The sequence below is a fragment of the Cynoglossus semilaevis genome, chromosome 14, assembly GCF_000523025.1.
Source record: "Cynoglossus semilaevis isolate Cse_v1.0 chromosome 14, Cse_v1.0, whole genome shotgun sequence".
NCBI lineage: Eukaryota > Metazoa > Chordata > Actinopteri > Pleuronectiformes > Cynoglossidae > Cynoglossus > Cynoglossus semilaevis.
The window spans coordinates 14,883,217-14,905,802 of record NC_024320.1 but is presented as its reverse complement, the minus strand read 5'-3'; the positions used below and the strand labels follow the sequence as shown (position 1 = coordinate 14,905,802).

Genomic DNA, 22,586 nt, shown 5'->3' with positions numbered 1-22,586 from the left:
AAAAGCTGCAGTTATGCCAAAGCAACCATATGGACATAAATCGCTCTGTTATCTGCAAGCAGACACACACACACACACTCACACACACACAGAGGGTGCAGGAAAACGCAGCACCACACGTGTACAAGCGAGCAGCGTTTAGGGAAGTGTATTATCAGAACAAGTTGCACGAGTGTGTGTTGGAGCGTACGCGTGCCGAGCCACGTGTGGGTCGCGGTGGCCCGGCCCACTTCCTACGACAGCTGACATGACAGTGAATCCAATCCAATATGTTCAATTGACAAACGCAGGCCTTTTACGTAACAGCCTGGTTCCATCCAAGTGTCAGAGTAACCTCAGGCTGTGATACTCCTCCTGTTTACTCTGTGCTTCCTCACTACACACACACACACAGACAGACAGACATAAAACAACCGTCCGCTGCAACAGCTCTCTACTCTCTGCAGGTTCAAGCTGCTCCCATCAGGATTAAAATGCTGAGGATGCGAAGAAGAGCATGGCTGAATGCTTGATGAGGTGTGTGTGTGTGTGTGTGTGTGTGTATTTCTCTCATCACATAACCAGGTGTGTCCTCAGCATCTGTTACCATGGTACAGAGGGAGACAACATCATCCCCGGAGAGACAAAAAGAAATTCAAGTCAACACTGACTTTCTTCTTGTTTTACTCACAACACAACGTTGTTCACCTGTAATAAATGTAAATGTACATAAAAACAAACAGGTTTAACAACAACGTCAAAAAGTTAGCAGCGAACAGAGACACATCTCTTTGTCAGAGATCAGATGGTTTCACTTGGCTAAATTAATCTCTGTGGGGCTTTCACAGAATTAAAAAAATAGTCCTGAGAATGACACAATCACATTTGCATGAGAACTTTTTGGTTTACAAACAAACAGAGACACAATTCAAAAATATCTGTCAGCAGATCAAATGTACTAACATGCTACACTGGTTTGTTTTATTATCTGTGTCACAGCATCTTCTCAGAGAGTGAATTGACAGAAGAATAGCAGTAAAGTTGAAAGGTCAGTTTTATAAGGCAGTAGTGAGACCTGCTATGATGCTACATGGTTCAGAGACAGTGTCTCTGTCAAACAGACAAAAGGCCGAGTTGGAGGTGGAGGAGGTGAAGATGATGAGGATTAGAACTGAGCAGATCAGCGGGACAGTTAAGGTGGAGCAGTTGGATCAACAAGTTCTTAATTTAAAAAGGCATTTCTTAAACAGGAATTAATAATACAAAAATTACAAACATCTTTAGTGGAAAGAGGGAGTATTTTGACAGGTCCAAATCAAGTCAAGTCCATAAGAAATAATCAGTGATTTCAACTGGTGGAGGTTTCACACAGACCTGCACAGAAGATGACATTTGCAGGAGAGTGTTCGCAGATTAGACAGACCCGCAGCGATAGGTCACATGACCAGATCTGTTCAAACCAAACCTGAAGGGAATTTTTACATTAGATGATTAGATTAGATGAAATTACATAGAGCACAGTCTGAATGAAGCTAGCATGACGAAGGTCAGTAAAGTGGAAAGATAATCTGGCAGTGAGTAACGGCCACACCGAGCACATGTGAGTGGAGCACAGCAGGAGCCGGAGTTTTGGACAGAGGACGGAGTGAGTTTGTTTTCAGCCTCACTTTGAGTCTGTTAGTCCAAGTGCACATTGTGCAATTGGCTATTATTAAACTGTGAGCTATAAAACGAACAAAATAAAGAACCAGCTGAATGATTTTAAAAGCAGGACAGAACACTTTGAGGTTCCTCATTAATGATCTCAGAACAGACACATGGCAGTGAATCAGGAGAACAACTACAGGTTACACAGCAGGTGCAATCTGACGGGAGCGCTGAGCAGAGCAGCTGCATACAAAAAAAAACAACCTTTAACGAGCACCACATCTGATTTGAGGTCACTTCATTAAGGACACTTTTTCAGCTGGTTGTCAAATGTGTACATCTAATCCTAAACCAGTAAAATAGCAGCAACTTACTCCATTTAAAATAGTAGGCATGAAAAAGCCAACCAGCTCAAGTTTAAACCAGACTGAGGTGATTTTCTTTTACAGCATCTTGTTGAACAGAGGTGGAAAGCAACACATTACATTATCTCACGTTACTGTAATTGAGGAGTTTTTGTGAGTATTTTTTTTTAGTAGTTTTGCGAATAGATAAGTACATTTCAACTCAAGTATTTCTTTTTGCTACTTTGGAAAATGAACTGTTTACTGAGTAAAAATTTAAATGATAGGAAAAACAATTTGCGTTAACTGAAAGAAAGAGAAGAATTGCGTGGATGTTTGCAGCATAAGCGTTCAAATGGATCACAGAATTCTCAACTTATGCCACTTGTATTTGAATTGTTGATTAAAAACAACTAGCTGCAGATTGGATGTTTGACTCGTCCTTTTTGCATCAAATAATTTAAAGTAACTTTGTAACTTTTACTCAAATTTTACTTGAAGTTTAAATTAAGCATTTCTTAAGTAGATTTTTAGATGGGTGTCTTTACTTTTACCTGAGTAGAATATAACCAAACTGAAGATACTTTTACTTAATTACATTTTTTAGCCTTTTTAGCTTTTGCCACCTCTGTTGTAAATCTATCTAGGATCTTCTCCTTTATCTCAAACATCACAGCACAAATCAACGTTTTTAAATCAATTAAAGCCTCAACCCAAAGAAGTTAAGTGCTGTAGTATCTGTCCACATCTCAAGGCAGGCAGTGCAGGGAGTCACGGGATCAGACTGAGACCAGAACAAAGAATCCACATCAATCTCCTCTGAGATCTTTAAACCTGTACTGAGTGAAGTCCATAGAATGCAATGATGCAAATGCTACATCAGGTAACGGTTGCTGGTGCAAGTCCTGTGCTATAAAACCTGGTACTAAAACAAATATTTATTTTTTGAGAAAGTAAAAGATAAACTATGACCTCCTTCAACTTAAATTCAAATAGGGAAAAATATAAGTATAATTACTCTACATAAAGATGACTTTAAACTCTTCATTGCTTCAAAGAATCTCTGCTGTATTTACATGTGTCAGTGGCTGGTGAATTCTAGATGAATATGACATCATCACCTCACTTTTCCATTACAGCAGCAGTAACTGTGTGGCAACTTTGCTGGCTCATCAGGTCATGGGATCTTCAGTCACTTCTCTGATTGGCTCCTTGGACACCTGGTTCAGTGGCAGTGCTGAGTTGTTATTGGTAGAGACGTGTATGAAGCCCAGTGGTGAGATTTGGACAGGTCTGCACAGATGATGGAATCGCTGTGAATTCAAACAGTTACAGTTAGTCGATTAGTTACATTACTCACAGCATCAATGAGGCAGCAGATGTTCTTGTGTTCTTAATCATGATACTTTACTTTACAGTTCAATACCTGCACACAGGCCATAGAAGAAAACTAGATTTTAGCTTGTAAAAATGTATTGTTAAACACATTAATATATTATATTTTCTACTGAATTCAGTCCAGAGCACAGCATAATATTTCCATTATAGGACCGAACAGATGTAAAGCAGAGCTCCAACAACCTGTGAAAGAGTTCCTGGTGTGGTGACCAAGGCGTAAATGGCCCAGATGGGAAGCAGTGAGACAGATGATAGGGTCAGGATCCAGCCCAGTGCAGTAGCCCACACTGGAGCCACCACACCATTTCCCAGCCTGAGGGGAGACCATTGCACCAGGGAGAAGACTAAAGTGCCCTACAGGAAGGAGTGAGTCAAGTCTTTACCCTTTATCAATAAAAACAGACACTAACTAACTAAGGGAATGCAGTCAGATATTAACAAACACTGGTGGAGAAGAAGAGAAAATCTAAGGGCAATTTAGCAAAAAAGAATTCTTGAATGTACATATGCATTGATATATTTGCATTCACTTCTAAGACTAAGACTTCTGCTGCTAATAATCAGACTGGAAAAAAAGAGTAGGGCAACATCTGTTTAAAAAAAAAAACCCTAGACATGTATTTTTGCAAATACTATATCACAGCACTAAACAGTCTAAAGGCGACTCAGACAGGGAGGGGTCACTCACAGTGCACACAGCTGGAGTGAAGTACTTCCAGCACAGCTTAAAGACGGGCAGAGGGCGGTAGCCGGTCATCTCCCTGATGTTGTCACTGAAACGATCCGCTCCTGTGGTCAAAGACAGACAGTTGACGGGAGGGAAGACAGTTAATAAACAAAATTCAAACATTTTCAGGAGAGGCTGTTGTGTTATTTGAGAAACGCATAAAGAAATGTATTAAAACTAATTCACCACATTGGACTGTTATGTTGATGCAAAATGTGTTTTCTTAACAGTTCACTTCATCACAAATGAAGTTTCTGCTCTATGCTATTTATCAGGTTTGTGGAGATGCTGAGAAACCTCAGCTCCTTATTGGTTCAGGAGAGTTTGCTGAGTCTTATTTTATAATTCCAGTGACGACTATGTCTTGTTTAAAAATATACTTTTGTTTCAGGCGGACGGTCAAAATAGCAGGATTGTTAAACATTTTTGCTTTTGTCATTTTGTCAGTTTAACGGAACACTGCAAAATACTAAAATTGTGATACGTGATTCTAAATGGTGCCCCGTAATGTCTCAAGGTAATGGTGAACATTTCTCCCTGCTTTGGATACTAAACACTCGAAAGCTCACTTGAGAGTTCTTAAAGGGAGCAGAGGGTCGCAGCTCTGCTGCCGTGCTCACCTACAGCTGGTGCAGCCATAAATAAGGTAGCAGTGGTATTCATTAGCACCCACGCCCACAGACAATTTATTACCATCACCCACCTGTTGTTGAAACATTAAAATTCAGTTGTTTGGTTTTTTTTACGTAACTGTTTAAACACTGGAGCTCTTTTAAACCAAAGTGATCACACACGGTCCATCTCACACAAAATATGGTTTCTTTAAATATTTTGTAAAGGTCTGGCTCGGACAGAAGCTCCCTGGGGCCCACGAGACCAAGACTGGGAGGGGTCGGGGTCTCAGGGTCTGATTTAGGGCCTGTAAAGAGACAGACGGGGGCCTGGCTCTGAGCCAGTCCTTGTACCAGTGGGTACCTGCAGCCATGTTAATATACTGAGTCTCAGAGGAACAAACGCAGGAGGAGGGGAGGAAGTGGACCAAGTGACCTGCAGTTCATTTAGGGATTTTTTTTTATTCAACTTAGAATCATTATACTATTAATATTTATGAGTTTCTTTGACCATTGAAGGATATTTCAAGAAACCTTTTCTAACTAGGAATTTAAGTTCTCATTCTGAAAACTATTTTCTCACTGTCACTACACACTATCGTTTATGTGGTGTCTACAGTGTGTTTAAATTTTGTTTTAAAATGTTATACATTCTTACAAACTCAAAATAGCAACTATTCTTTCAAGTTTTTGAGGTAAAGACTTGAAAAACAATAAGATAACTTAAGTTAAACATTTGGACCACTGAGTGGGCGTCAGTGTGGATTTAGGAGCAATTACACTTCACTCTAGCAATAACAGAGTTTTAAAATATTGCGAAAAACATTCAATGAGAAACTACATTCAACTGGTCTATTTATGGATAAAAAAATAATTTGACACAATTACTTGCATTAAAGTAATTAAAATACTATATTAAAGGAGAAAAAAACAAAACAATTCTCATTTGGTATGTAGTATGTAATAATTCCCACCTCAGAATAAGACTCAGTACTGGGGCCAAATTTGTCTTTTTTTCCCCATATGTACAAAATATGTCATTTAAAAACTCAACAAATCGACAAACATGGCTGCGTATTTCAAGGTTCAATGAAAATAAAAGCTATTCTACTCTATTCTCGCCTTGTATCTTTTTCTGCTGTTAATTTCAGGTTAAGACTCAAATGCAATTTTTGATTTTAAGTAATTTTTACTAGCTTGATTTGGTCCTAACGTAGGGAGAGATTAAAGGTTTCTCACCATAGACCCAGCCTATGGCAACGGACTGCATGATGGAGAGCAGCAGCAGAGTGGCCCCGCTGCAGGAGAACTGGTCATAGATCTGGAACACGTACAGGCCTCCCTACATTGGTGCAGAGAGAAAAATCCTCATTTTAACGTCATCCGATCGAGCAGCAGACAAAAAACAATGCTTCTAACCTGAGTGTTACCCACCGGCGTGACCATGACCAGTCCGATCAGGAAGCAGGCGACGCAGATGCATAGCAGCACTAGCTCACGACGGTGACCTCGTCTGATCAGATGAGGGTACAGGTCAGTCACTGACGTCATCAGGGCCTCCAGACTCACAAACTGGACCACACAGAGGGAGACCAGGTCAGCGGGGATGTGTTTGCTGGTTTACGTTAATAAAATACAGACGACAGATCAGATCAGTGGGAGCCTCTCCTACCTGGGTGTCCAGCCCCAGCATGAGGATCATGAGGAAGAAGCAGATGGACCAAAGCTGAGGAAGAGGCATCAAGGCTACAGCTCTGGGGTAGGCGATGAAGGCCAGGCCAGGTCCTGAGAGGACACACACAAAATCAGCTGGGACTACACAAACCAGTACACACCGCAGAGACACTAACTACTATTATAACTATTATTTATTAAAAACGAGTTATTTACTTTATTTGCTCCACTGGCACAACATGTCTGTGGTGATTATTAAAGGATATGCTAAAGATTAGTGGCGCTTTGGCCCAGAGGCAATGTCTCTGTCATTGGTGTGGAACCCCAGGGTTCACCTCCTGGACAAGTTCGAATCCCGGTTAGGGCGGTTAATACCTTCCAGTGGACACACCACCCGCAGGAAGGTTTGGGGGGTTGGTACGGTGCAGTGTGATTTGGGTGGCGACTGCTGTCCCCGCAACCCGGTAACGGATAAGCGGATGAAAATGGATGGATGGATGGATGGATGGATGGATGCTAAAGATTAGCATGACATAGAACTCTTGGCCAATGTTTTTATATATTAGATATAGAAACTTTAGCTTTTGCAAGTAACCTTTAAACATTTCATACTTAAATTTGAGCTTTTTTTTGTACTTATTTAGCTATTGCTGGCCTCACGGTTGATGTGGTTAGTGTACTTGCCTTACAGCAATGGTTCCCAAAGTAGGGGGCTGGGCATGAAACTAATGCAGCAAAGCAAAAGAATAGCAGTTTTAGAATAAAATGCACTGATTTGTAATTTCATTTCAGTTGTTCAACAAGAATAGTAGGAGTTTGATGTGGCTCCCAACAAAATATAGTTGAAAAGACCTGAATTGAACTTTCAAATCAGGAGACTAGCTCATCAATAACTTAAAATAATAAAATAATAATATCCTTAAAATCAGCACTCAAAGGTGAAGAGGCAAAGAAGTGAGTGTTTTATTTCTTTTGTCCTTCTTGCCTCTCTCAAACCTCCGTCTCACCTGACTGGGCCACGCTGCTGATGTCCACACCCTGTTCCTGGGCCATGAAGCCCAGCACAGAAAAGATGGCAAAACCAGCCAGGAAGCTGGTGCAACTGTTCAACAGACACAGCATGAAAGAGTCTCTGGAAAAACACACAAAAAACACACAAACAATTTAAAAATAAATTAATAAAGGAACAATACATGATTCTTTTTGCTGCTTAGGTCTAGAGTTATTCCAGTGTTTTCTAGACCAACAGTTGATGACTGACTTTCAAACAACTCAAATCACCAAAACATTTGATGATGATGGATGGAAGTAGCTGTTGATCGACAGTTTCTCAGAGCGAACAATGATCACATGACACATGTAGGGTCAGGGACTTTTCTGTTAAGAGACTGGAAATGAGAAATGGTTGTAGGAAAAAACAAAAACAATTATTAAATCAGGTGACTAGATTAGATTAGACTGAACTTTATTGATCCCACACTGGGGATATAAAAAATATAAAAATACTAAACTAGGCAAGAGGAGAGCAGTTTGTGTGCATGCTAAAAATAATAATTATGTCTATGGATTTTGGCAGAGGATAAAAACTTCTCTTTTATAAACTCTGTTTTTGGTGGAAAACGTTTCTTCATGGGAAACATTTGCAGAAGCCTAAAGTTAAGCTTTTATTTATTTTAAAACCATCATTGATTTCTGTCCATGAGCCACGTTTTCTGCGTCAAAGAATGGCAGCCAGTTTTAAAGTTGTTCTTGTCACAGCCGGTCACGCCCAGTGCGGTCAGTACCGTTAAGCTGTCCACACCTCATAAATGTGCACATCAGAAGAAGCTGAATTATCCCTTCCAGTGATTTTTGTCTCTGGCTTTGCTTTTAGAGCCCTATCTTCTCATGTTCTGACTATACTGTAAGAGTCAAGTGCTTATTGTGTTGAGTGTGTGTGTGGGACGGAGGGTTGGGGAGGGAGCGAGTCTCGGAGTGTGGGAAACATGGCTTTTCTTGAAGGTGTGGCTGTATCAGTCTGTTTTCTCTCTCCATTCCAGCCATTCCTCCTGCAGGAAATCTGACCAGTGGGAACTCACATCTTTCATTTGAAAGGGAACAAAGTGTGTCTTAAGTGGAATTTAGCCGTAAGCCTCAAGTCTCGAGCCCTTTCTGCGTGTGAGGCTGTGTGCATGTGAATGAATGTGTGTGTGTGTGTGTGTGTGTGTGTGGCAGCACATCTTACTTGTAGCAGTCGTTGTTGAACTTGTTGTAACTGCCCAGTGCAGTGAGACTTCCCAAACAGATGCCATAGGAGAAGAAGACCTGGGTGCCAGCGTCCATCCAGACCTTGGATTGGGAGAAAGTAGATGAAAATGAATGGGAATGAGGAGATTTTCATACCGTCTTCATTTGTTTGAACTAAGTAGAAAAAATGGAATTTATCCTAATAACAGGCTCTGCTGTGAGTGAAGGGAGATTGTTTGTATATGGTGAGATTGAAGTGGGCGGGGCAAATGTTTGTGTGTCCACATATGTTTTTTTTAACCTCTGTCACGTCTACTTCCAGTTGTTTCACTAAAATATCTGGATGCTGTCCTGCTGCCTTCATCTTCGTCAGTCGGGATGTAAAATAAATCACTTTTTTACCGGAATGTCCCAGGGTCACACGACAGACAATAGCACTAAACTCTACATCATAAATTAATCAATATAGATTTCACTTTATTACATTGAACGGTAAAAACTAAATGGATAAAACAAACCAACAACAATATTAAATCCTCATTTACAGGATTTTTTGCTTCCGTCTCCTGAAGTGGCCGACGCTGATTTAACATAATTGCAAGACCAAAAATGTCAAAGAGAGGCAAAGAGAGCTGTCAATATAAAAGTCAAATACAAATAAATTAAAGAAGGAGACTTTTCATGTCAAATGTTGAGATAAAAGAAATTACATTTTTCCCATTCTGTTGTACTTTACTACTGTGTTTTCTTTTCAAAAGCAAAACATTTAATCAACAAAGGTTGAACAAATGCAATTGGTTCTGTGCCGTTCTCCTTAATCGCAAACACTCAAGTCAACATTTTTAAAGTTTTTCTTATTTTTCTAATAAAAAATTCATAAAGGAAAACTCACATTCCTGAGTTGATTCAATAATAGTCTGTGTTTACTCAGATATTTAACTGACATTAATGTGAAACTGACCTTGTTTTTCCATTTAGTGAAATCTTTCTTCTTTATCTGTTAAAAATTATTTCTGGTGCTACAACAAACTGTCTGTGACGTACCTGTGGGTCCGACAGGCGGGTGTGGTTGGGTTTGAGGTAGTACACAATGCCCTCCACAGCTCCGGGCAGCGTGGCTCCCCGGACCAGCAGAACAAACAGCATGATGTATGGGAAGGTGGCCGTCAGGTACACCACCTAGTATGTACACACAGCAGGTGGAGGGGGAGTGGAGTCGAGTGGAGGAGATGGTTGGAGGTCATGGATGAGTGGTCAGGCAGCAAGGGAAGTGGGAGAGACATCAGGAAGGATTGGTTTGTGATGTCCCCAAACACAGAACAGTTAAAGAGGGAAAGTTGACAGATGCTGGTGTTTGACAACAATGCTATTTTTGTAGCACTGTAGCTGTGTCAGAGATTTGGGCTTTGCTGCAAATTTTACCATGTTTGCTGTTTAACCAGAAATAAAAACAAAGTGTTAAAAGTGCGACTTAACTTCCTTCAAACTTAGAAAACTTTATAATAAAAAACTCTGTTGTCCCACTGATGTCTATGGGAATCACAACACATTGCATCAAATCTAAAAATAATTCTAACCTTCTGGCCTGTGACCCCATTTTGACATCACAAATTTCTGGCGCCCCGTGAGACATTTTAGTAGCCAGCTCAGATATTTTTATTTGGTACATTTTATTTGAACTTTGATTTATATTTATGAAAGTGGAAAAATATAGTTGTTTAAGATTTTGTAGTGGTGTTTAAATCAACATTTAAAAAAGGATAATAGTTGAAATAATATTTTCTATCGGTATTTATTTTTATCAATTACTAATCATTTCTGCTGACCCCATTTGAATTCCAAGTGACCCCATGTGGGGCTCTGACCCAAAGTTGAAAAAACACTGCCCTACGCTATTTTTTTCATGTCTTCATTTGTGCTGTGTCTGATTCACCTCATCAAGATTTACCAAATATTTCGAACAGGAAACTGATCTGGACTGTAGGCAGTCAAAAACATTAACTATAATTTGGGAGTTTACTTTATTTTTTAGGAAAGTTTACCAACTTATCTAGAAACTTAAAACTTAGAAAACGTACACGGATGCAGGTGTTTGTATTCAAGACTCACTTAAGATTCACTGCTCTCGTCACTAAAACTGCGTCAAACCCCATATGTTCCCAGAACTTTGCTGGGATGAAATGCTACTCTCTGAAACTATATCTGGGAATTCTAAATATAGAGACAGCGTCAGTGAGGACAAAACACGGTGTGTTGATGACAATGTCAAAGGTGTCAGTGTGTTTTTACCTTCCCTGTGGACTTGACTCCCTTCCAGACACAGAAGTAACAGATGATCCAGACGACGGCCAGACACAGGACCATCTTCCAGTTGACCGGTCCCAGCTCATCCAAGCTGTTGGACAGGTGAAGGACCTCTCGCCTAGAAGACAAACATGCTTTAAAATGAAACTAGCAGCAGGACAGTGTTTAGCCCTGGGACATGAGGTTTATTTAACAAAAGCTGTGTCATTGGCCTGGTTTGTGTAACTGAAGTGAGAGACTCTAAACACAGAAAAGTCAAATAACACAACTGTGATGTCAGCAGCAGTGGACCGAGGACAGCTTTGAGCTGAACTGTCAAATCTCTGATATTGAGACATATGGGATGTGGTGCAAAAACAAACAGCTTCTAACAATACAAACTTGCTGCAAGGTGTGGTTTAACCTTGAAAAAAACGTGCATAGCTCTTTTGTGATCGTAGTCTTTGTGTTGCGGCACAGTGTTGACACAACTGAGCTGGTAATGTGTCAGTATCTCGTGCAACCAAACCAAACAAAACTGCCGGTCTGCCGGGTTAATGTTCTGCTCCAGGTTGTTTTTAAGAAAAGCGCACATAAATATTAGCAGAGACAAACTGAATGACTCACTCCCAGAATTCCATGACAGGTGATGATGCATTCTGAGGCAGGCTGCTTTCGTTGGCTGTCTTGTTGTAATGATCAAACAGGACACAGGCCTCTGCAGAGAAACAGACTTTCGATGCTATGTTTTTTCAACTACAGATTTTGAGTTGATATATTAAAATCCTGGTCTTCACGGACCAGTGTTCCACGTGTTGTTACAGTGGGACCACGGCAGCTCGGCTTGGAAGCTGTAGGACAGGTAAAAGACGGCCCAGGCCAGGATGACGATGTAGTAGACGCAGCCGTGCAGGATGATCAGCTGACTGGCATAACCCAGGCCTGCAGGGTGACACACATAACAACCATCCTCAGTCTATTCAAGCTTTAATCTTTCATAATTTATTCAGTCGCTGGCGTTTTATATGAAAGAATCCATTTACTGAGACAGTCAACGTGCGGCCCACGTCTCCTGCATCCTTATTAGGAATGAATGATGGTCTTATGAAGCTGTGAGTGGGTTAGAAAGTGACGTTTTTGGAGAATGTTTGCACTGTTGAACTCCAGGCTTGTATCTAATGATGTGATATGAGATTTGCAAACCACAGACAAAGTCTTGCAAAAGAGTTCTTTGTGTTTATGAACTTTTCTCTTCTAAATATTGTTTTTCTGAAGGCTCATGATTCTGAATGCTTTTTATCTAAAATGTACAATGGCTGATGGTTCTTTGTTTACATTTAAATTTGGAAAACCAGACAAAACCAGAAACAGTTGTTACACTGCAGAGCACTCCAACACTACAGTAGAGTTGTTAATGCGCAGAAGCCTCTTGGTTATTTTTATAAAACAGGTGCTTATCTTCAAGAAGCTCTTGAAGACCCCACTCTGCTGCTTCTTCACTGTCACCATCTAGAAGCTTTCCTGAGTAGACATTCCGGGTGTTTATTGGCCCAAATCTGACAATACGATAAAGGGGAAAATATACGATATATTGCAATATACTGTGATACTAAAGTGATGTATTTAGTTTTTTAACAATTTCATTGTAGGAAATCTGTCAGCATAGTAAACACACTATGCTGAGTGATCTACATTTGCAATGAATACTGAATATTTGCATGTCAATTGTCAATTAAAAAATACCATACAGTGCTGTAGAATTTCTGCACGGTATCGTGCAACAAAATATTGCACTTTTTCAGTGTATGACTATTTTCTTACACCCCTACAGCCATAAACTTGCTTAACCAAGAAGCAGAGGATCAGCAGTATCAAGTGTCGCGTGCAGAGAAAAACGGTGATTTACTCTATGGACTTTGTGTGGTGGACAGAGTGACATAAAACATGCAGAGCAAGTTATATAATATAGTCAGCCTTCCACGACACACGTCACATCAGACTGTTCTGTTGAACACTACCCCCAGCGTCCAAAAGCACAGCTCCTCGTTAAACGGCACTGTGGCTGCAGAAAAGGATTTTATCTCCCAGGAACAAACACTGTAAATGTGACGAGCAGAGTCTCCTACTGTACAATGTTCAAATCGGTTTTCGTAACGTTGACACAGTGGGAGTAAAGCTCAGTTTTGGTGTTTCGGAGCCTCACTGCAGGTAAATCTGTCACATCATTTATAACGCTGACTGGATTAATTTCCTCCAGGCATTGGTTTTATGGCTAAAATGACCCACTGTTCTTGAATCGTTTGGATTTTCCCAGCTAATGAGCACAGCTCCACACAAGAGTATCAGATCAGGGGCCCGGCTCTGTTCCACGCTGTGTAAAGTAAAATATTTGACTGAGAGCCTGTGTTTGTTTGCAGTAGAGAATCCTTTAGAAGCAACACTCTGGCAGCTACAGAGCATTTCTCTATTGCTTGATTTTGGGTTTTGGATTCGAACACACATGCAGGTCACTAGCGCTGCTAAATCTTCCAAGTTTTGTGTTGTTAGGACTAGGAAAAATAAATAAAAAGATAGATATGGGCTCTCCCTCTTCACTCTTGTCCACAGAGTAAAATCTGCATTGAAACACAAGAGCTGCTGATTCACTCTCCTCCCACATGTTAAGTTGACATCAGTGAGGTATGTCATACTGCTGAACTTTAAACACAAAGGGCAGGGAGCGTCAGGTTTAACTTTAAGAGGATAATTAATATTTTCTATGAGTTTTTGGATTATTCAGTGTTGGCTCACTGGAGACTACAGTTTTTGTACAAAAAGGCTGACTTAAAGAGGATGATAAATGTTAATTTCATTTTAAAAAGCTGTTCAAAAAGGTCTGTGGCCTAACTAGAATAGTCAAATACAAAAAGTCCTGAGGTAAGAATGTGAATAATAATAACTGAGCAAACATACAGCGTTTTTGCACTTTTTAAGGAAGATTTTTAGTCCCTGATACAAAGGGACAAGATATGAAATCCAATTTTGTCAAGTTTTTTCATGCACCTATTATATTTTATTGTAAAAAACAAACCTCACTGTTTATAAAGTTAAATAATTCATGCACATACAGACAAATACTAAAGTGTATACCTTAATTAAAGTGCACAAGCTAACAACATGGGCTGTATAGAGGGACATAGTGTTTTTAGATGAGCTCACCTCCAAAGAGAGGACAGATGGTTCTCCAGGCGCTGACACCTCCCAGGCTCAGGTACTGGCCCAGAGATGACTCCAGCAGGAACAGTGGGATGCCACACAGCACCAGGAACACCAGGTATGGCACGAAGAACACACCTGGACACACATAGGAGCAAGTGTGTTTATAAAGACTGTTGTGGACAGTCCAAACGTCAAACATATACAGGCGGTCCTCGAGTGGCGTTGGGACTCCATTCTTATGGTACGACGCACAGTAACGCTTGGTAAGTCGGAACTCACATACAAGTACCTATGTTACTCACCTACACTAACACAGTGGTTACGTCATAACCTAGGACATAAAAACTGCAGAAAAGTCTGATTTAAGCTTGGGAGCAATAATGAAGGGTAAAAAGTAAAAAAAATAAAGAAACAGAAAAAACAACACAAATGAAAAAAGTGAATGTAGTACAATCCAATGTATGGTGTACAACCGGCAAATGAAAACAAAGCCACCTTCCAAGTAAAGAGCTGTGACAACGTAACCTTTTGCTCCAACTAGGTCCTGTGCTAAATTTGTTTTAACGTGTACAACAGAATGATGAAACAAGACTTCCTTAATAAATGTATGGGCGATGGTGACATAACCAGGAAATGCCGTAAGTCAAGGACGTCATAAACCGAGGACCCCCTGATTACAACATTAAATCCAGTAGCACAATATCATAATAGATTAATAGTTTTTTATACACAGGCTAACAACTGACTAGTCAACCTCAACATAAAAACAACACCAATTATCACAACCAGATGTGATACACTGTGGAAACTCATTAGCGTTACCACAGAATAATCCCCTCCTTAATCATTTTTTTAAAGGGGCTTCTTTTATGTTATGTTTGTAGCTCTGTAATCTAATTAATACATTTTTGGAAATTGCAAAGGCAATTTCCTGTACTCTAGCTGTTGGTGACCTTAGATCAAAACAAATGAAGGGAGTTCTGATTCATTTTCAACAATAATCTATACTTCAATTTATATATCTATGTAATAAAATAAATCACAATTTACAATGTCACTGTATTACGCAAATACAACACAACACACAGGTTCTATCACTGTACCTCCACCGTTCTTGTAGCAGAGGTAAGGGAACCTCCAGACATTGCCCAGACCAATGATCTGTCCTGCCACAGCCAGAAGGAACTCTGCCTTATTAGCCCACTGGCCTCTGGCGTGCAACCTGTCCTTGGGAGCTTCTTTCCCGTCAGGTATGGTTCCATTATGGGTCTTGGTCAGCAGCAGTGGGTGTCCCTGCTCAGGTGGTGGCAGATCGGCCATCGCTGGTTCAGACAGCTGTGTCAAACATGCACAAAAAGACAGTGATGAAAAAGAGAAAGACAAACATGGGAAGTCAGAAAAGGGAGTGTCTTTTCTGACAACGGTCCAGCTTTTGTTATCTCCTTATCTATGATGACAGTCAAAGTCATGGGTGGGATTCATCGATCTGTACTGCCCAGCTAGAACAGTCTCAAAAAGAATACACAAATAAGGATTCACAAATGTATGCATGTAAAGATATTTGTTAGTTTCATAAAATACATTTGTGAATTGTCTAACACGCGTTTATAATGCACTTTTTAACATATTTAACTTATTTTATGAAACTAACAAATATCTTCATGTATGCATACATTTGTGAATTTCCAAAGTACATTTGTGAATCCTTGTTTGTGTGTTTATTCTTTTCGAGACTGTTCTAGCTCCATTGATTTCAGCCTCAATTTAGGAAAACATTAACTTGATGAATTATTACTTATTGTGTTGCTTCTAATGTTTAAACATACAGGGTGAGTGGGTTAAACATGTATCCTTAACTCCCGGCTGACAGACCAGTGTTGTGTCATTGATTTTTCTTGTGAGAATTATTACTCAAGTAAGAAAGTAGAGTATCGTAATTTACCAAGTCAATTTCACCTTCTATGGGAAAAAAAAGTAACGAATGAGACAGTGGAATCGATCTACATTGATGTTTTGTTGTTTTTTTTTTAAATATACGGCCTTCTTTGCATTTGACTTCTGCCTTTAGATGTAAAACACTGTCCTACGATTTATTTTCTCCTTACTGACCTGATGAAGAGTGTGTGTGTGTGTTCTGCTGGAGCCTGTTTAATGGTCAGGGTTATTTTTATTCCTGGTCAAAGTCAACACAGATTTCTGTGTATTTGTCCTCAGACGTACAGATCAAAGGAGCTGGCCTCTGCTAATTCTGCTGAGCAAAGACACAGGTTTCCTAATGAATTCAAAAATTAACAGATCTTTTCTTAGTCTTTTCTTTCGTTCTTTCTTCTTCGCAGCAGGTGCATGTACATCGGCCCACAGGGGAAAGAAAAAGTACCGTTACATTCACCAAGACCCGGGTCACTCCAAGTGTGGAAGAACCGTGAAAGCGGGACTGACCATGGTGCTGCGTCCCTGGGGCCCGGCTATTTGGTTTTGTTTGGTTACATTAATTACATCGGACAAATCCGTGAATTTCTGACCCATGAAAACGCCAAAGATTCGACAAGAGTCCGCTCACCTACATCGTTTCCCGTCGTTACCCTCACTCAAAGAACCGCGACCACCCCTTAAAACTGTGTGTGGTCAAATGGTTCATTCCACAACTGGGCACCACTGCAGTCACGTGACCAGGGGCGAGATGGGGACGTAGTGTTCGTTTTTATTTTTAAATAGAAGCAGCATATTAGCTAATGTGCATGGACTTCCTTAGCATTAACTAATGGCACAATGTCTGTTTATTTATTATTATTATTATTATTATTATTATTATTATTATTATTATTATTATTATTATTATTATTATATTTTCCTTCTCTGTAAGACATAAAAAAATGAGGGAAAAAGTCTCAATAATAAAACTAAAATGACGCAATCCAGCTGTAAAAACCTGAAAAGGAAAATTGTGCGATTAGCTGAGTGGAGACCACAGACCTTATATAAGAACTGGGTAGATGAATCTATGTTGTGGCATTAAGCCGCAAGTGGTAAGGCCACTTATTTAGGAAGCAAACGGATCTGCGGAAAATGTTGCTTGTTCAACATTAGTGATTATTTTCCAGATCATTCCATGATCTCAGTCACACATTCCAGATCCTCTTGTATGGCACATTAAATTATAATTTGACATAGTCCAAAAAAGCCAGAACATAAATAATAGGGAAAAAAATAATTGGTGTATATAATTGTGGGACCAATTGGTGGTATGATGAGCCCACTTTCCCTTGGTTCGATCAACCTTTTTTTTTTGACTGCTCTTGTAGAGATAAGTTTATATTTTTAATAAGAGAGAATCAGAAGTTGGCTGTGTTGGAGACTAGTTGGCACAATTACTTTGAGCTCTCCAGCAGGTAAATCAAGTATAACAACTACTGTATGTTTTATTGTAGGAACAGTGAGTTACTGGTTTCTAACTTTATCTTTAAAAAAAAACTAAGTGGTTGTAAAGCTGGGTTATACAATAACCATAAAGTTAAATAAGGACTTTTTATGAATTGCTTGACTCATAATGGCTGGAAAAGAAAATTCCTTGAGACAATATAAAAGTCAAGAGTCAAGAGTCTGGAAGTGATAAAATCATATACAAACCTTTTCTACCAACGCATATCCAGACACATATGTACACACACACGCAGCTACTTTCTATAAGTTTGTGTTGCAAACGATTCCTATATGACCATTAACTTCCCAAAAGTTCCAGAAACGAAGTTGTGTCTCATTAGGATCAGGTTTGGTGTCAGTGAGGTTGATACTGTTTGTTTCTTTTCTCACACTACAGACTCCACTCTGCCTCCTGGGAGCCAAATAAAACCTCAGCATGAAGGTTTCTTTAATACAGTCCCTATTGTTGAGCGCTGACAAATCTGCAGCCGTTGTAAATGTGGTGCCACAGCGTGTGACTGAGACCAGGCGCAGTAACACACTAGTTTTTCTGCCAGTTTTATGGCTTCCTTTATTGGTCTCTGGCATTTAGGGCAGCAGGTCAACTATACAGTGGAAGGTATTGTTTAACTCAGGTAACCCCAAGGTGTCTTTCCAGATTTATAACATGAACACAGACAGATCAAATACACACTAAAACATAAAAAACAGGGCTTAAATGATACAAAAACACCAAACTAACTTTGGTAGAATAAAGTAATTTTTTTAACTGCATGCACAATGGTCCTTACATTTCATAGATGCTTGCAGTCACTGTTAGTCTTAATCATATACGTATAAAGAGGTCTCTGCATTGTCTTGTAGTCTCTCAATCTCAGAATATTGGACAAAACCAGAGGAGCTAACTGTCCGCTTCTGTTTTTGTGCCATGTAAAACACCAGTGTCCTGTCTGAAAACACAAAATGAAATCAGCTTCACAGACTATGGTGTTCTTTGCAAAATCAGTGCTGACACTGTGCCAGCACCAATAAATAAAAACAAACAAAAACCTCAAACTATGCCTTTGAAGCTGCATTCCTTAGTTTCCGCTTTTATGAACCTAAAGCCAAACCAGATGTTCAACACACAGAGATTTAATGAGAAAAGAACCAGAGTCCATGTGTTTGATTACAGTTTGCCAACCATAAGAAGAGAAGGTCAGTGCAATCACGTTTCTGACGGGGTGGCTGTAGATGTTCAGCCCAGACATGCTAATGTGCAGCTTCACACACGCCATGAGAAGTTTGAGGTGTCTTCTTGCCTTGTCTGAACCCTAATGTGGTCACCGTGTGGCCTCCAACTTCTTACCTTCTCACTATACTCCACTTTTCATGCCCTAAATAGGTAAACATTCCTGTGGCCTACCTCCTTCCTCTCCGACCTGTGGGAGAACCATGCCATGTAAAAGAGGAGTTATTTTAAAAGTTCCCTCTGACTTTATGTCCACACTCTACATGGCTCCCCCGGGGCTTGTGGTAGGCAAGATATTTGGTGTTGATAATCTTTCCTTGAGATTTTATGGGAATATTTTCTGGGGTTTTTCTGGGGGCAATTCCCCACACGGGACTACTAACCACAGAGGGTAGTCCCAGGAGGCATCGTGCTGCTTTCCAAGGTTCGCCAAGTTTCACTTGAAATACTGTACAAGGTCATAGGGCCAAGTCTGTTCCGAAGTTGGTTTGTAATTTCTTCCCTTTCTTAAGGATTTTTAACATGGTATTCCATTATCCTGGTTCTCACTTAAGATAATGTGCTGAACTTGTATCACCATTAAATTTAAATAGTGTCTCTAGCATTGTTTAATTCCACAGGCCAATGACCATTGAGAAAATCAATGATTTTGACTTCATTGCCCACAGGAGGCTTGGATTCGACTCCGCCTTGATTACTGAGTTCAAGAATTATATTTTGTGGATTTGGTGTTTCAAATTTTCTGATTATATTTACCCAAGGGACAAACAAACTCACCACACAAGACAACCCGGCAGTAGCAGCTTAAAGTGTCTGCCAGCAACAAATATGCTAATTTTGTCAATGTGCTTTAGTTTTGAGAAAGAAAGCAAGTAACAAACTTCATAATCCAGCCACAAGAAAAATACTTTAAGAAGGTTTGTTTTTCTGGCTATCAGGTTAATGTTTTAGCAAGCATATTCTCCAAACTTTTAGCAAAGATAAAGGGAAAAACAAGAGTTTTGCCAAGTTCTTCAAATTGACTCTTGATCCTACTTTGGATCATAACAAGATCTGAAAATATTTGCTTTTAAACCTCTGTGCATGTCAACAGACAATTTGGACTTAATTCAATCTGAGTCCTCACATGAGTGTCTGACCCAGTTACAAAGTTGGTACAAAGTTATGAATGTGAATAAAAGACTTATATTTAACTCACTGATACTGACCTTTGATCTACATTATTTACTGACTTCCTGGATAATCCCCAAGACCAAACTGGGTCGCAAACACACTATTTTGTACAAATATTTACAGAAAATGTAGGGGTTAAAATAGGTGTAAACAACAATTGACAAAAAGGTGGTAAAAATGGAGCCAACTAAGGGCATGGTTTGCATGTTGTCCCTATTGCGTAAAGAAATGAGGAGTGAGTTGGGTTGATATAAAAAAGCTGAGTCAGAGACAATCGCTAGGAGTGACTCTGAGCTAGGCTACTTCTAAGCTGGATGGATTCTTGACCTGGTTTAAACCCTGGCTGCAGAGAGACACAGCTGATTGTTGGCTGAGGAGACATTCAGCGATTTGCTCATCTGTTTTTTTATTTTTTGTTTTTTTGCAAAACCACTGGAATAAGTAGAAGCATGCGGTGGAATTTCTGCTGGGACATAAAGGAGTGCAGGTCAGGACACTGAGTCATAGACAGTGTGATGAAAGCCGGCCACAACGGACCCATCTCTGATGAAGTAGCTATATTTTCCCAAAGGCAGATCCTCTGTGAGGTACTTCATCTCCTATACTAAATTAATGTTTACATTCAAGTCTAAAGAATGATGAAGTATTTTTTTCTGCAACAAAAGTGTCTGTCACTGACCGTCTGTTGTTATGGGAAACGAGTACTGGCTACTACGTAGCATTATTATTGGACATTGACCTGATTCTATTGTTGCTCTGTTTAAATTAGAAGGGATTTTCACTGACTTTACTTTTGTCAAAATATAGGTCGGAAACTGCATTGGTTTATTTATCGCCAAAATCAAATCAGAAATGTCTTTTACACATACTGTAACCACTAAAAAAACACTAAAAAAACACTTTGAAAGGTAAAGACTGAAAAAGCAACAGATATACTATGATACAGAAAGGTCCAAAAATATATGTGTTAAGTCAAGACAAACATCCGACACAAATACATATAATAACATGTCAATAACTATTCTTTTGGGGGTTTTGAACACCACAAAAGTCAAATGTATTAACAGAAATAGACATCTGGAAGAAAATATGGAGTCTCACATATTTGTATGTTATAACTAGGCAATGACAGTATTCTTCACTCACCAGTCGTAGGGAAGGTAGCCAATCTGGTACACTCTGATCAGGTGTTGAAATGACAAGGGTGCAGGGGGATCAGGCAGCAATGTGGATGTGCAGGTGGGAGGAGCAAAAGAGTTCACACGCAATCAAGTGTGTGAGAGAATTTATCAAGATAATACGATTATCACAATTACTATAGATTAAAACAATATGAATGTTCTCCATCCAGTTCTTACTGTCAATACGCTGTGTGTATATCCACATTGATTTTGCTCTGTGTTTTTATAAGTGACCATCTATTTAAGGTGTGAACATAGATACCTTTCTTTGTACTTTGGTATTAAGTTTAAACATTTTGACAATAAGGTAAGTCCAGTCTTCTCAACCTGCTTCGTGTTTTTTCTCATGTAACTATGCTACTGTGTCAGGTCACTTTCAAGTCAGCTGCTCCTCATGGCTAACTATTGGACCTCTGGTGGTCACAGTCCAAACAACAGCAGTAAAAAAAAAAAAAAAAAATCTGTGTCGCAGCTTCTCACACGAGGTGCTTGTTCTCTGCTCTGTCAGCCAGTCAGGGTGACAAAGAGATTTAAAACCCAAAACCAAACTGGGTAGAAAACTGACCAAAGATCCAGAATAAAAAATATGTCCCTAAATATCCATAAATGTTGGTTTTAAACACATCAGTAATACTATAATAGCAATATGTACTTTAATATGATCTTGAACTATTCAAGGTCATCACCCTTGTCCTTGTCATTCATATCTGTATTGAACAAGGCCAGCATATCTTTGGCTGGCTCAAACTGGTGGCAGCAGATTTCCTGTCACTGCATGAATGCGCAATTACGCAGGATGTTCAGAAAAAGGGTGTCATTCATTCTCTTGCACTGTTTTTTCTTCATAAAGTTCTTCTCTGAGAATGTGTGCACCACAGCTGCACTGCCATTCTGAAAGTGAGAGAGCTAATGACCCAAGGCCTGGTGTCAGTTTGACAGGATTTGAGTCATAAACATTTATTGTTCAATATTTAAAAAAGTGGCCAATGACTTCAGTGAGAAAACTGCAGACCTGGCAACTCTGGCGGCAGATTAAGCAGGACTGTCTGGACGCTGTTTCTGTACTTCACTGTAAAACCCCAATTAGGGGCCTGTATCTGTTTCATCTTAAAGGGTTATTTGGGAGAGACAGAGACAAGGAAGGAATGAGGGAGAGCGAGTCAGTGACAGAGATGAAGAGTGATAGAGGCCAAAGGAGTCTGTGATTAAAAGAACAGGGCCCCATCAAAACAAACCAACATGCATTTAATGAGCAGTTTTTCTTCAGTCATGTGTCTCTACAGATGTTTTCCTTTGATTTCTTTCCTCAATCTTTTGTAAATCAAGATGGAGTATTAACCCTAAATTCCTTTAATGGGGTCTTTCTTTCAATACTGAACAGTTTCTAACACCAATGCTAAAGCAACATAAACCAAGTTTAACAAACAAACCTTCTTTATCTTTCAGTTGTTTCCTTCAGTGGTCACCACAGCAGATCATCTGCCTCCATCTCAC

The 22,586-nt window shown here is 39.7% G+C and overlaps 1 protein-coding gene across 2 annotated transcripts; it reads right to left on the bottom strand.

Annotated features, from left to right (window-relative positions):
- Window positions 1-646: 646 nt before the first annotated feature.
- LOC103389703 (sodium- and chloride-dependent GABA transporter 2-like) lies at window positions 647-22,329 on the bottom strand. 2 transcript variants are annotated; one of them, XM_017038892.2, is made up of 15 exons: window positions 21,058-22,329; window positions 15,191-15,422; window positions 14,088-14,222; window positions 11,691-11,831; window positions 11,517-11,607; window positions 10,896-11,028; window positions 9,651-9,785; window positions 8,605-8,708; window positions 7,388-7,512; window positions 6,379-6,491; window positions 6,141-6,278; window positions 5,946-6,048; window positions 4,057-4,157; window positions 3,552-3,722; window positions 647-3,283 (listed from the first exon to the last, which is right to left on the bottom strand). In XM_017038892.2, exons 2-15 carry the CDS (start codon window positions 15,405-15,407, stop codon window positions 3,143-3,145), a joined length of 1,848 nt encoding a protein of 615 aa, XP_016894381.1. In that variant the 5' UTR covers window positions 15,408-15,422; window positions 21,058-22,329; the 3' UTR covers window positions 647-3,142. The 2 variants fall into 2 exon arrangements, with proteins under 2 accessions (XP_016894381.1, XP_008323454.1); XM_008325232.2 differs by lacking the exon at window positions 21,058-22,329 and adding an exon at window positions 16,197-16,935.
- Between the last annotated feature and the right edge of the window lie 257 nt (window positions 22,330-22,586).

What these genes read in the sequence shown, in the direction of transcription:
- LOC103389703 (XM_017038892.2), bottom strand. Translation starts at nt 15,407, where the DNA reads ATGGCCGATCTGCCACCACCTGAGCAGGGACACCCACTGCTGCTGACC. An exon ending in TTCAACAACGACTGCTACAA is followed by an intron (nt 7,513 to 8,604) that starts GTAAGATGTGCT and finishes GTGTTTTTCCAG; the next exon opens with AGACTCTTTCATGCTGTGTC. An exon ending in GACTGGTCATGGTCACGCCG is followed by an intron (nt 6,049 to 6,140) that starts GTGGGTAACACT and finishes GCACCAATGTAG; the next exon opens with GGAGGCCTGTACGTGTTCCA.